General features: G+C 41.9%; 1 protein-coding gene across 4 annotated transcripts in view; it reads right to left on the bottom strand.

Moving 5' to 3' along the window:
* Positions 1 to 10,275, bottom strand: part of Cobll1 (cordon-bleu WH2 repeat protein like 1) — a 132,907-nt gene extending 122,632 nt beyond the window's left edge. For 3 of the 4 annotated variants that reach the window (XM_042694082.1, XM_042694081.1, XM_042694083.1), the window contains exons 1-2: positions 10,114 to 10,275; positions 9,301 to 9,418 (exon numbers count right to left, since the gene is read on the bottom strand). In XM_042694082.1, the coding sequence (XP_042550016.1) occupies positions 9,301 to 9,418; positions 10,114 to 10,201 (206 nt within the window). In that variant the 5' untranslated portion in view covers positions 10,202 to 10,275. Of the gene's footprint in view, positions 1 to 9,300; positions 9,713 to 10,113 lie in introns of those variants that run through there. The other variant, XM_042694084.1, reaches the window with a different exon arrangement.
* Positions 10,276 to 13,147: the final 2,872 nt, after the last annotated feature.

Here is a 13,147-nt window from a genome sequence, read left to right as displayed (position 1 = left end):
TATAAAATCACTATTCATTTATTTATTTTAACGTTTCTTAAAGTTAGAGTCAGAGAGTCAGAGAACAAATAACTTTTAGCCTTGCAAGTCACATAGTCTTCATTTGGACTACCCAATTATAATGGGGAAGCAAGTATAGACAGCATACAAAGGCAGTGGTGTGACTGTTGGGTGTAATTAACATCTTTACAAACACAGGTGAAGGATAATGTTATCCAGAATAACTAATATCCAGATAATTAGTATCCAGAATAGAGAATACCTAAAATTCAACAAAAACAACTCACCAGATTAAAAATGGTACAAGGAACTTGAACAGACAAATCTCCAAAAAAAATACAAATCACCAAATAAAGATATGTAAATCAATAATCATTAGGGAACCTACCAGTCAAACCCAGGATAAGAGACACTACCTCACACCAGTGGAATGACTTCTGTAGGGCAGAATACAAGAAAGTAGCAGTTGGATAAGGTATGGAAAAACAGGAACCCTTATATGCTGTTGGTGGGAACAGAAAATAACACAGTCACTGTGGAAATATGGAAATTTCTCAAAATATAAAAGTAGAGCCAGGAATAGTGGCACAGACATCTAATTCCACAACTCAGGCAACTAAGCCAAGAAGATCTTGAGTTTGAGCCCAGCCAGCCTGAACTACACAGAGATACACTATCTCAAAATAAATAAATAGATAATTATATGATATTCTAATTTTACTTCCAACTAACCCCCTCCAAATTGAAAGAATGGTCTTCAAAAGATAAGTATATACTTGTAGAAATAATATTCATAATAATATTCAAATGTACACATAACTCAAATATCCACTAATGGATGAATCAGTAAGAAAAGTATTATCCATAAATAAAAGAATGTAAATCAGCAATAAAAAGGGAGCAAAATAAGTCAGGTATCATGACACAGGCCTGTCATCCCAGAACTTGAGAAGCTGATATATGAGATCTCCAGTTCAAGGCCTCTCTGGGTTATATAAGGAGACCCTGTCTCAAAGTTGGGAAGAAAAGCAAAAAAGGAGCAAGACACTAATACATATCCAACAGGGATAAACAATGAAGGCATTATGCCACATGAAATAGGCCAGTCCAAAGAAAAAACAACACACACACACACACACACACACAAAACTATGATTCTACTTATATGAGATACCTAGAATGGTCAAAATCCTAGAAAGTAGAGTAACAGTGGTTACAGATACAGAGTCAGGGAAGGAGGGGAAAGAGGAAGCTTTCTTTCAATGTACAGAGAGCTTCACTTCTGCTGGATGAAAAAATAAATGGAGTTACATGATGATGGCTGAACAATAATATGAATATGCTTAATTCTACTAAACCACACACTTCAAAACAGTTATGACAGTACATTTTATGTTTTGAGTGTTTACTACAATTTAAAAAATGGAAGGCAGGCAACTGTTACAGGCTCATGCCTGTAATCCTCAATACTCAGGCAGCTGAGACCTGAGGATCACATTTCCAAGCCAACCCTAGCAGGAAAGTCTATGAGACTCTTATTATCTCCAACAAACTATTCAGAAAAACCTGGAAGTGGCACTGTGGCTCAAGTGGTAGAATGCTAGTCTTAAGCAGAAACAGTCTTGGAGATAGCACCCAGGCACTGAGTTCAAGCCCCAGGACCATAAGTAAATAAATAAATATATAAATAAACTAACAAATAAATGGGAAAGCCCAGTATCTGTAGTTCACATATGTAATCCTAGCTACTCAGGAGGCTGAGATCTGAGGATAGTAGTTCAAAGCCAGCCCAGGTAGGAAAGTCTGTGACTCTTTTATCTCCAATTAACCAGTAAAAAAGCTGAAAGTAGATCTGTGGCTCAAGTTGTAGTATGCCAATCTTTTGTGAAAGTCTAAAGTAGAGTGTCCAGGCCCTAAATTCAAGCTCCCAGGATCAACACACTCACACACATATAAAAGGAGAAAAATAACATGCGAGGGATAAGGCATTTTAACCAGAGGCTCAAAACTATGCCAGTTTGCTAACAGATGAGTTAGGGTATTGCATAAATTCTAAGCATAAATATAATATTGAGATAGCATCAAAGTACTGTTTCTATTTAACATCATGTTTCCTTTATTTTCGGCAGATACTTTTCTTTCGTAAAGTTCTAAAAACAATGGGAGTAAATGACCAAGTACCTAAAAATAATTATTGCACATAAATAGGACTCACGAATTTTTGACATATTAACTAAATGAAAAAAGTCTTAGGAATATGAAGGCTGGCATTACTTCATAAATATACCTGGCGTTTCAATAGAAAGATAAGGTCATAGAACTGTTATTCAGTTTCCTTCTAATTCACTCAGAGGAAATTAGGCTTTGAAGGAGAAGTCTAGCATTGTTTGACTAAACAATTTCATTTTCCCTATTAGGTAATAAAGAATTCAACTTTTGAAATTATGATATAAGTAAATTGAATAATTATCTAGTAGCAAAAATAATAGCAGACTGTCATGACAAAAGAAGGCTAGCAATTTACATTTATAGGCATAATTTATTATGAGCAATGTCTTTAATTTGCTCAGTATACTAAGAGCTTGAAGACACAGCTCAACTCACACCTCACAAGTTTTTATGTTCACTTCTAAAAAATACAAACATAATTTTATAAAATATGATAATGCACTTGTGTACCATTTTAAGTTTTTTTTAATTTTTTTGAGATAGAGTCTGTTTACATAGCCAGGCTAGCCTCTAAGTCATGTTGCTCCTACCTCAGCCTTCCTTCCCCAGTGAACGGTAAAATTAGACCTGTGTCACCATGCAAAACTTGCAAAGCTTTAAATTGTAAGCTATTCCAAACTAGAAAGGTAAGAGAAAAACGGAAAGAATTACTTTGGAGAGTCACCATATAATAGATATGAGAAGAAATTTCCAAATTGTAGGTAAATAATAACATCTCCAAAGTATGCTTGTAATCTTAGCATTCAGGAGGGTCAAAACACTAAAACTTAACAGACCGTGGTTAGCCATTTAATGTAGGAATTAGAAACTTTTTAGTCAAAAGAGGTTGCTGGAAATGAGCACTGCCATTTTCAGGAGAGCTGCCATCTTGAAAGAAGCTATTTTATTACACCACATCCTGTTGCAAGACTTTCTTTTCTAGGGGAGGCCTGGCCTCAAACAGTAGAATTCAGCTGAGTAAGAATTATTTTTTCTGAGAAGTTCCTGATTTGCCAGGTGTCCTGGTTGATTGCTTGGATAAACTTTTAACCCCTTTCAAACTAGGCAATCACGAAAGATTGTGAACCAAAATTCTGATCAATCAGAACAATGGACAGTAACTATATAGGAATAAAATCTGGGTGGACTGCCTGCCCCATGTGTTCGCTTACTTGGTTTCCTGACAGCAGCCTATCCTTCTACAGAAGTCAAATCTTGCATTACCAAGTTCCTTTTGAGTTAATGTTCTTATTTCTATGTAACAATCCAACATCCCAAGACATTTCCAAAATTAGTATAATCCATAGTAGCAAATATATGGCTAGAGATGAAGCACATAGAGTTGAGATCTGAGCTAGAGTTCTGTGAACTAAATGTATGCATTCAGCTCTCTGAACCTCAGTTTCAGCACTATAAAATGAAGCAAATATATTTCCTCAAAAAAGATAATGGTAAATTTTCTAAAAAGAGTAAAACAATGAAGAGCATACATGGAATCTTAAGACAAAATAATGTTGAGGTCCCTAAAATTGAAGACTAACAGTCTTCATCGCATATGAAGCATCATTTCCATCTCAGCTGCTGATTGCCAACAGTTCAATAGCTCTGAAGCATAGTAGTGTATTAAAAACACTTGATTGGCACTGTAAGCTAGGGATGCCTTGTCTCAGGCTATTCAGTTTAACAAAAATGAGTAGGTGTGAGAGTAGAGGATTAAGGATCCCCAGGTGATTGTTATGTTGAAACCTATGCAAAGTATCCAATAAAACAGCCTGGCACTGGTGGCTCAGACCTGTAATCCTAGCTTCTCAGGAGGCTGAGATCTGAGGATTATGTTTAGAAGCCTGTACAGATAAGTCTAGGAGACTTATCTCCAATTAACTACCAAAAAGTTGGAAGTGGCACTTTGGCTCAAGTGGTAAGTGCTATCCTTGACAAAAAAACTTACAGACAGTGCCCAGGCTCTGAGTTCAAGCCACATGACCAGCACACAAAAAGAAAATTGCTAACAAGGACTCACTTTATATAAAGCTTTAGAAACAATAAAGCACCCAAATAAAGGCATAAGAAGGCAGCTGCAAGATCTTTTCTTAACATGTCTTAAGCCTTCAATTAATGCCATTGCTCCAAGCTGTAAAATTACAGTGAGCTTTGTTATTTTCCTGGACCACTATAGATTTGTTCCACAATCAAAACACTAAGATCCTGAAAGCAAGGTCAACTAAGCTTTTGACATTTACATTTCAATGTGTCAAAAAAAAAGCATATCTGGGAAAGTAAAGTACCCAAGGACTACCACATAGTTCTAATGATAAAGTACTCAAGGTCAGCAATCATTTGCCTTCTCTAGGTAAGTAATGCCCTATTACTAAATACAGTACTAATAGAACTGGGACAACTTTACTACAGTAGACTTAGTACCTTCTTATCCATAAGGAATACAGCCCAAGACCCCTAGTGAAACCTTAAGGTATGGAACACTGTATGTTTTGCTATACACCCATACCTAAAATAAAGTTTAATTTATAATTTATACACAGTCAATGACTCGCAACAATGGCTAATCAAATAGAATATACCATAACAAAAGCTATATGATCTCTCAATGTGTCTTTCAAAATTCTTTGCACTTTCAATGCAAGCAAGTACTTTATGGTTTCTTTTTTGGTATATGTGAATGCTGGCATCATGACTCTTTGGAGCCATTATTATGTAACTTAAGAATTTCTTAAACCCAGATCTTTACTATATTGAGTCAGTGATCTGATAATGAAGATGACTAGTAAGTGACTGATGAGTAAGTTGCATTATACATCATGATATACTGGACAAAGGGAGGATTTTCACATCTTATACTCTAGTTTCTCTTCAGATCGCATAAATCTTTCGCCTTTTAAACTGGATGGGACAGGATGGATAGAATGTATCAGGATAGCCTTGAGATTTCATCATGCTACTCAGAATGGGTTACAATTTAACATTTACAAACTGCTTATTTCTGGAATGTTTCCTCTAGTATTTTCATGCCACTGTTGGCCACAAGTAACTGAAACGGCAGTGAAACTTCTGATACAAAGGCTCTACTGACATTAGATAATCTACGCTAGAAAAGGAAATCATTTCTACCTATCATTTTCAACTACAAAGCTTTACAACTACCACTGCCTTAGTAGTGTTGCGGTCTCCTAAACAAGAACCACAAACCAACCTGCCTCGTACTTCCACTTCATAGGAAGAAATATGAATTACACAGGATTTCTTTTCAGGAAATTCAGAATCCTTCTGCCTCTGTTTACTAAACTAGATTACAAGCATGTACCACCAAGTCACCAGAAAATTATTTTGATCAGTTAAACTTAATAGAGTTTTTAAGTAAAACCAAGGATTTGAGAACTGAGCAGGTTTAGAAAACTCTAGCCACTAATATAACAGTTACAGAACAACACATAAGAAGCAACAAAACAATTAGGTTGATTACAGCTTATTCTACCAAGAAACTGGCTACAGCCTAATTAGTTGATTGTCTACAGATTTATCAGAAGGTGTCAGGACCTTCTCAGTTATTGTGATTGAATTGTATATTGGTATGGTCTGTGGGACCCAAAGCAGAAGCTGGTGTAAATCCATGGCACCTCACCATTCTATTAACAACATAAACACATCTTCCTGAAGATGGAAGGCAAAAGACAGTGAATTCAAGGCTAGCCTGGGATACATAGCAGGACTTTGACCTCCAGCAGGTTTTCCCAGGCAAAAATAAAAAAATAAAAAATCTTTAATACCAAACAAAACTGAAACTATGACAATTCAATAGCTTTTGAAGTCTAACCTCAGCCTCATTTCAAATGCCAACAACCAAGCCTGTGAAATTCACAACAAATACACAATGGATACTGTTGCATGATGTTTTTTCTTTTTGTTTTTTTTTAAAAGGAACTAATTCTAGACAGTGAAGGACTTAGGCAGAAAACCTGAAACCCAGATAAAAGCCCCTGGAGGTGACTACTAGATGAGACTTCTTGAGGACTTTGGAAGCGACAATAAATGGCACTAACTGTATTTACTGATACTAAAGCAACCACAACTTCTGTGTAGTGAGGCCTTACTAAAAAGTAAGCCAACACCATCTATCCCAGGTAACTCATAGGAACGTTCAGAGAGAATGGCATGATGCTAAATGAGTTAAATGTGTGAATGAACTGCAATCATTTTCACAAATCATCCTATCCAGATTATAATTCTTATTTGGAATGTTTTAAAGAAAAAGCAGCAGCTAAGAGGCCAAAATAATTACTCATCCTAAAATAGTGGCTTTTCCCCATATGATAATTTGCAACAGAAACAATGCAAATAGGATGGAGGGTATGAACTAATTTTAATTAAAATAGATATGTAAAAAGAGTATGACACGGTCTTAGTTTGCGTTGCTAAAAAACAATACTTGAGACCTGGTACATCACAAAGAGGTTTACCTAGCTCACTTATACAGGCCTAAAACAGAGATATCTGTCTGTCCTCTGGTGAGGGCTACATAGTGACATCATATTATGGTTACTTAACATTATGGCTAAAGCATATGAGAAATGGACATAAAAGGGCAAGCAAGAAAGGTCATGCTCATCCTTTGCAAGTATGCACTCTTGTCTATCACCAACCCAGCTTCCACTAAGGAAGCAAGCATTAATCCCTTTTATGGACCTAATCACTTAGTAAAGGAATCACATCCAACTACCATGGATTCATACCACGGCACATAAAGCTTTGGAAAACAAACCATAGCCCAGAATTAATGATTCAACACAAGTGATCTTTTTTTTTTTTTTTGGCTGGTCGTGGGGCCTGAACTCTGGGCCTGGGCACTGTCCCTCAGCTCTTCAGCTCAAGGCTAGGACTCTACCACTTGAGCCACAGCGCCATTTCCAGCTTTTTCTGCTTATGTGGTACTGAGGAATTGAACCCAGGACCTCATGCATGCAAGGCAAGCATTCTACCACTGAGTCACCTTCCCAGCCACAAGTGATTTTTTAATGTGTGGATTTTTGAGAGCTGCTCTGCCCCACTGAAAAGGCAAAAGATTATAATTAGTTTGAGGCCAGCTAGGACCAAACTTTTGAGACAAACTCGTCTCAAAACAAATACCCTTTTATATCATACCATGGTCAAGAAAATAGAAAAAGGAAAGAGAAAACAAGAGAAAAAGGAAGGAAGGAAGGAAGGAATTAAAGCCATAGTTTCCTTTAGATTTTGCACCTAACTTGTACTGGGATGTCACAAAAGCATCTCTCATCTTTACATTCTCATTTGTAAAATATGAAGTTATACTAAATTTCTTTAAAATGACCAGTTATGGCTAATATAAACCTTTGAAAATTACAGAGGACAGGGGACTTCTTTTGAATAGTAACATGCAAAGATGAAAACTAAACTAGGCCTTCCTGGCTGTTAGAATTATGAGTCATGATATAATTAGTTTTATAGTAAGAAATTTACCTCCAAAACCTAACAATTATAACACATTAAGATCACTCCCAGTCATCTCACAAATACTCTTATCTAGGATAAATCTTTACACCACGTATGCCTCTTTAACATTCCAAGTTTTAAAAGAAAGAACACTGAACCTTCAACAAACATGATCACACCTATACGTATGTGTGAGGTCTTCACTTTTATCCACAGTCTATCAATGTGTTCTGTAATCATAGCTCCTAATTCAGCGTGTTTCTTTAATTATAGATCCTAACGTGGGAGTTTATGGAACTGAGTATCTAAATACTGAAAAAGCTGAGGAAAAAAAAAAAACAAAAACAAGAGGAACAAGGTCAATACCAACAGGACCACTTAAAGGATGGTGGAGGGGGGGAGACAGAAACAGGAACACGAAGACAGCAATCTGGAGAAAAATGAAAGAATGTTCCCCCCTTTGCAAGCATTACACTAAACTTCATTTTTAGATTAGTCATGCTGCTCTGAGACTTTTCCACGCTTCCTCTAGACAGCTGCCAATGTTCGCATGGCCTCCAATGAATAAGCATGCTGTGGCTTGGTTCAAAGGAAACGTCTGTCATGTTCCAGGGAAAAATGACTTCTTCACTGTTCAATAAGGAAAAGGTTACAACTCTTATTCACTAGACACAAAGTCAACTTTTCCTTAACATTTCTACTTCTGGGATGTTCATGTACTCCTCAGAGCAGTTCTGCATCCAAATTAAGAATGAAAGAAAAGGAGGGGGGAGAGGAGAGGGAGAGTTACACGACAGCCATGGGACCTCTTACTTCGGGAGCACAGAGGTTGCACCTGAACTATTCTCCCGGACCCAAGTCATCCCTTGCAGAACTACCTGTACTCATTGCTATTTACCCAAACGCTTAGCAGGGTGACTGATTAGCATAGCTGGCAAGAAGGTATACTTCATTTAATATTAACTTACCACGTGACCGGCCCCTTCCTCTCCAAAGTCCCTCAAACACCAGAGGATAAAAAAGAAAAGTACGGTGGTGTGCAATCCCGACTTTGCGCTGGGATTTGGCATCAGCAATTGGCCACACACACACACACACACACACACACACACTCACTCACTCACAGGTGAGCACTGGGCCAGCTCCCGGAACTGTCATGCGGGCTGACAGCTGGCCCGTCCCGCAGCCCTCTGCCCACTTCCAGAAAGCCCCCTCCCTATGGTCACCTTCACCTTGCTGGCCTGCCTGGGGCCTCAGTCCTTGGCCAAGAAAACTATTTTTTTTAATCCCTTCTCAGTGTTCACTAACAGGTATCGTCCCCCAACAAGGGGCCCTTTGTTGCAAATTTCGTTCCCGGACTCCTCTCCCAATTCTTGGCATTCAGCTGGCCGTCGTCAACCCAAGGCAGCCCCAGTGGGAAAGCGATCAAAATTCACCCGAACCTCCTCCTCCCCCCCCCCCCACCCAGAGAGGCCTCCCCGGCCGCGTGGAGGACGCGCCACGGGGAGTCAGGCCGCCGACGGGGCAGGGAGGAGGTAGCCAGGTAAAGCGGCCGCGGCCTCCCTGCCCGCAGCCTCCCTGCCCTGGGCCTCCCCAGCGAGCGGCAGCGGCGCAGCGCAGCGGGCTTACCCTGGTGCGGCGGCGAGCGGCGTGGGCACCGAGGGGGCGTCGTGCGCGCGGGCAGATTGGCCGTCCATCGCCCTGCGGGGCGCTGCGCGGGCTCCAGCTCTGAGTCGGCGCGTCACTGCTGGGGTGGGAGAGGCCGGCCGGTCAGGGCGGGACGCGCGCCTTCCCAGGCCCGACAGGGGCTGGACGCGCGTCAAGAGTCCGCCCGACCCACTACGGCCCCGAGCGGGCCCGCCCTCCCGGGGTGCGCCTCCACCTGCGGGGCCGGGCGGGATGGCCACAGGTTCTCCCCCGGCCGCGGCGGGAGGCGGCGCTGCAGGCCCCCGCCCCGGGGAGAGGGGAGGGTCATGGGGGAGCCATTTGGCGCCTGTCGGGGAGGGACCGGCGAAGCCCGGACTCGAAGAGGAGGAGGAAGAGGAGGAGGAGCGCGGCTAGGCGCACCACAGACCCGCCGCCACGCCGGCTACGCAGCCCCGGCTCCTCCGGCCGAGTTTACACCAGCAAAACGCCCTGGGAAAACTTTTCCCAAAGACAAGTTGGGAAGGCGAATCTTGCTTTTCCGAGTGGCTCGCCCTTCTCCCCACCGGCCCCGGCCCGCGCGCGACCCGCTGGCCTTTCAAGCCGGGATATGAACGGAGGGTAAAGCGGCCGCCTCTCCTCACCCAGGCTCGGCCCGGCGCGGGCGGGAGCGGGGCAGAACCAGCGCCGCCTCCCGGGGCCCGCGGGCGGGAAAGCCGGGCGCCGCGGGGCCTCTCCCCCACCCCGAGCCCGATCGCTCGTTGGCTGGATCACTCCCCACCTCACTCCCTCACTCACCCTGCCCCATGTCCCTGCCCGGAGCCCGGGAACTCGCAGCCGCCTCCACCGCCAGGCCGCCCAGAAGTGAGCTCGAGGTGGGCGGCATCGGAGCGAGCGAGGCAGCGAGCCGGAGAGGGGAACGGGGCGGGCGGGTGCGCCAAGCGAGTCGGAATTTCCTTCCCCCCGGGGCTTCGGCTTTTCGGGGTACGGCTGGGCACGGGAAGCGCCCACGCGGAGAGTTCCCATTCCCACCGCTAGGGCGTCATCCAGGGAAGCCTGTCGGGCCCTAGCCCCGGCAGGTGGGCAGAGGGCTGCATACTAGCCGGGGGCACCGGAGAGGGAACCTAGACCGCCGCGGAAGTACCCGGGACCAGGCCTGTAGCTTGCCCTGCCGGCAGCCTGACCTTCGCCATCCAGGTCTTTTTTGATCTATTTTTGTTTTTTACCTGACCTCTGTTGTTCTGATCTCCACGCGCACACCTGTGACGCCCGGATCGCTTTAATGGGTGGCAGGTTTAAGCTTGTCCCATCTTCTCCAGGCATATTATTGTGTTAAGCCTGAACAGCTGTGACGGTGAGAGTACTCGGTAATTACTGTATCTGATGACAATCTCCCAACCGACAGAGAAGGGGATGGTAGATTTTACTCACTTCTTGGAAATTTTACAGGAATAGAGAAATTGAATAAACACCCCCTCCCCGAAGTGTGTTTGTATATTTCAGTGCTGATGTGTGTGCTCTTTAGCGGATCCTCTCACCTGACAAACAGGTATACATGCTCATACGCACCGAGTGTTTCAGGTCTTACTAATGGGCCCAAAAGCTTGCTTCCAGAAAACCGTGAGATTGCGAAAGGAGCTGGAAGCAGCAACTAACCATCTATGTTAGCCATTGACGTTGCCTGGATAGTGCAACAGGGACAGGTTTTAATAGTAAACCAGTAGGTATTAAAATTAAACTGTGGAGCCCGGTGCCAGTGGCTCACGCCTGTAATCCTAGCTACTCAGGAGGCTGGGATCTGAGGATCAGGGTTCAAAGCCAGCCCAAGCAGAAAAGTCTGCCAGACCCTTATCTCCAGTAAACCACTAGAAACCCGGAAGTGGTGCTGTGGCTTAAGTGGTAGAGAGCTCGCCTTGAGCTGTAGAGCGCAGGGACAGCACCCAGGCCTAGAGTTCAAGCCCCACGACCAACCAAAAAAAAAAGTTAAACTGTGGAAGTGTCACTATGGCTCGCTTAAGCTTTGAGCACTAAGAGGCTCGGAGACAACGCTCAGACTTTGAGTTCAAGTCCCAGGACCGGCAAATACTAAATGAAATTAAACTGATATTTAGAACCCATGTTTCATTAAATGATCTTTTAGTTGTTTATTTATTATAGCAACTGATTTAAAAATAATGTTGCTGGCATTAAGTAAAATACTGAATGCTGCCTAGTAATATGCCAGTAATAGGTAGATATCTCGCTGCATCTTTGCATATGAAATGCAGAGGGATTGTAGCTTTTTTTGGGGGGGGGTCACAATATTGTAACCTCACGAAAAGTTGCTTTTAAATATTTTGACTAATGATACCAAAGTCATTTGTTTCACTAACTCTTCATGTTAGACTTTCAACAACTCAGTTAAACAGTTTCAACAATCATTTTTAGCTCCAAACGACCAGATTTTACAGTTGCTTAAATAGCCAATGATATAAATAATAAGTAACAGTGAAACATCTTAAAACTTGTGACTTCCAAGATCAAGATTAATATTTCAATTACTTTCAACCCTAATTTGTGACATACTAATCACATTATGGACTTCATTAGGGTAATCTTAAAACATTTTCTAAATGCTAAGGGCATTTTCCATGACCATCTGTTTATTCCTGTTCTCCTGGTCCCAAGCATGAGGAAGATTGTACTGTCCGTGCTGAAGTTAGGTATAGACAGATGACTTATTTTGGTAATGAAATGTTTCGTACTTGGAGGCCAAAGCTTAACCCTCCATATAATCTTCCCTGCTGGCCCAATAATGGATGTATACCGAGATGGACACTAAGACTTGCACTAGGTGTGTACCAAGGGGCACAGCTGACAGAATCCTGGAGTACTGAACTATTACCCTGAATATGACTGCCTGGAGAGTCCTACAACTACTATAGACCTGAGTAAGCAAGAAGTAAACTTATATGATGTTAAATCTCAGAAATACAATTCTACAGCTTTTAGAACCAAGATTAGATAGTGTTCTCTGTTTTTGGTACTATATGATTCCTGCTGTAGATTGCTAAGTGGGTAGCAGACTAGCAAAATTGTAATCACCATTGCTGTAAAACCATTACACATATCAGTGGAAAACTACTACTTCCCAATCTTTCTTTCTTTTTATACAGAACTTTTTAAATTGCCCAAGTTATCCAGATGTTGCTCAACCTCCTTGTTTGGACATTTCCCCTCCCCCTACTTTACCCAATCAGTTTTAAGGCCTCTCAGGAAGGTTTTACAGACTACATTGGTAAAGAGAGCCCAGCTCTTTCTTCAGAACCCCCAGAGGGTCATTCTGTGGCCAAAGGCCCCAGGATAGTTTGTGTCAGTTATTAATTTACAGGACAGCAGAGTTAAAGGAATTTGTACTTAAGACACCATACTTTATCCTTTGTCTTCTGAAAGGATAGTCCATAACACAAGGGGACTGTGCAAATATTTGTGGGATGAAGAAATGGAGGTACCTTAAGGATGTCACTCAGGAGAATCCTAACAGGAACATAAATCAACAGAAAAGACCGTTTTCCCTTGAAGGCACTGCCAGATCATTAAAAATGGGACAGGCAGAAGGTGAGTTTGTTAGGTTGAAAAGACTTATTTTCTACATGATTTTCTGGTGAGTAAACATGATGACAGAATTACCAGGTAGAAAAAGATCCATTTTACTATTTATCTCTTAGAATGATAATCTAGTTTAAAGATTCCTGTTGTAGAATATTAAAATAAATGCACATACTTTACCTACTGGGCAATGAAAATTTTTTAGGAAAAAATTAGGTTGTCTAAAATATTTGAAATAAACTTT

The sequence above is a fragment of the Dipodomys spectabilis genome, unplaced genomic scaffold (assembly GCF_019054845.1).
Source record: "Dipodomys spectabilis isolate Male_0828 unplaced genomic scaffold, ASM1905484v1 ptg000174l, whole genome shotgun sequence".
Taxonomy (NCBI): domain Eukaryota; kingdom Metazoa; phylum Chordata; class Mammalia; order Rodentia; family Heteromyidae; genus Dipodomys; species Dipodomys spectabilis.
The sequence above is the reverse complement of the archived record's forward strand: the minus strand, read 5'-3'. Positions and strand labels throughout refer to the sequence as shown.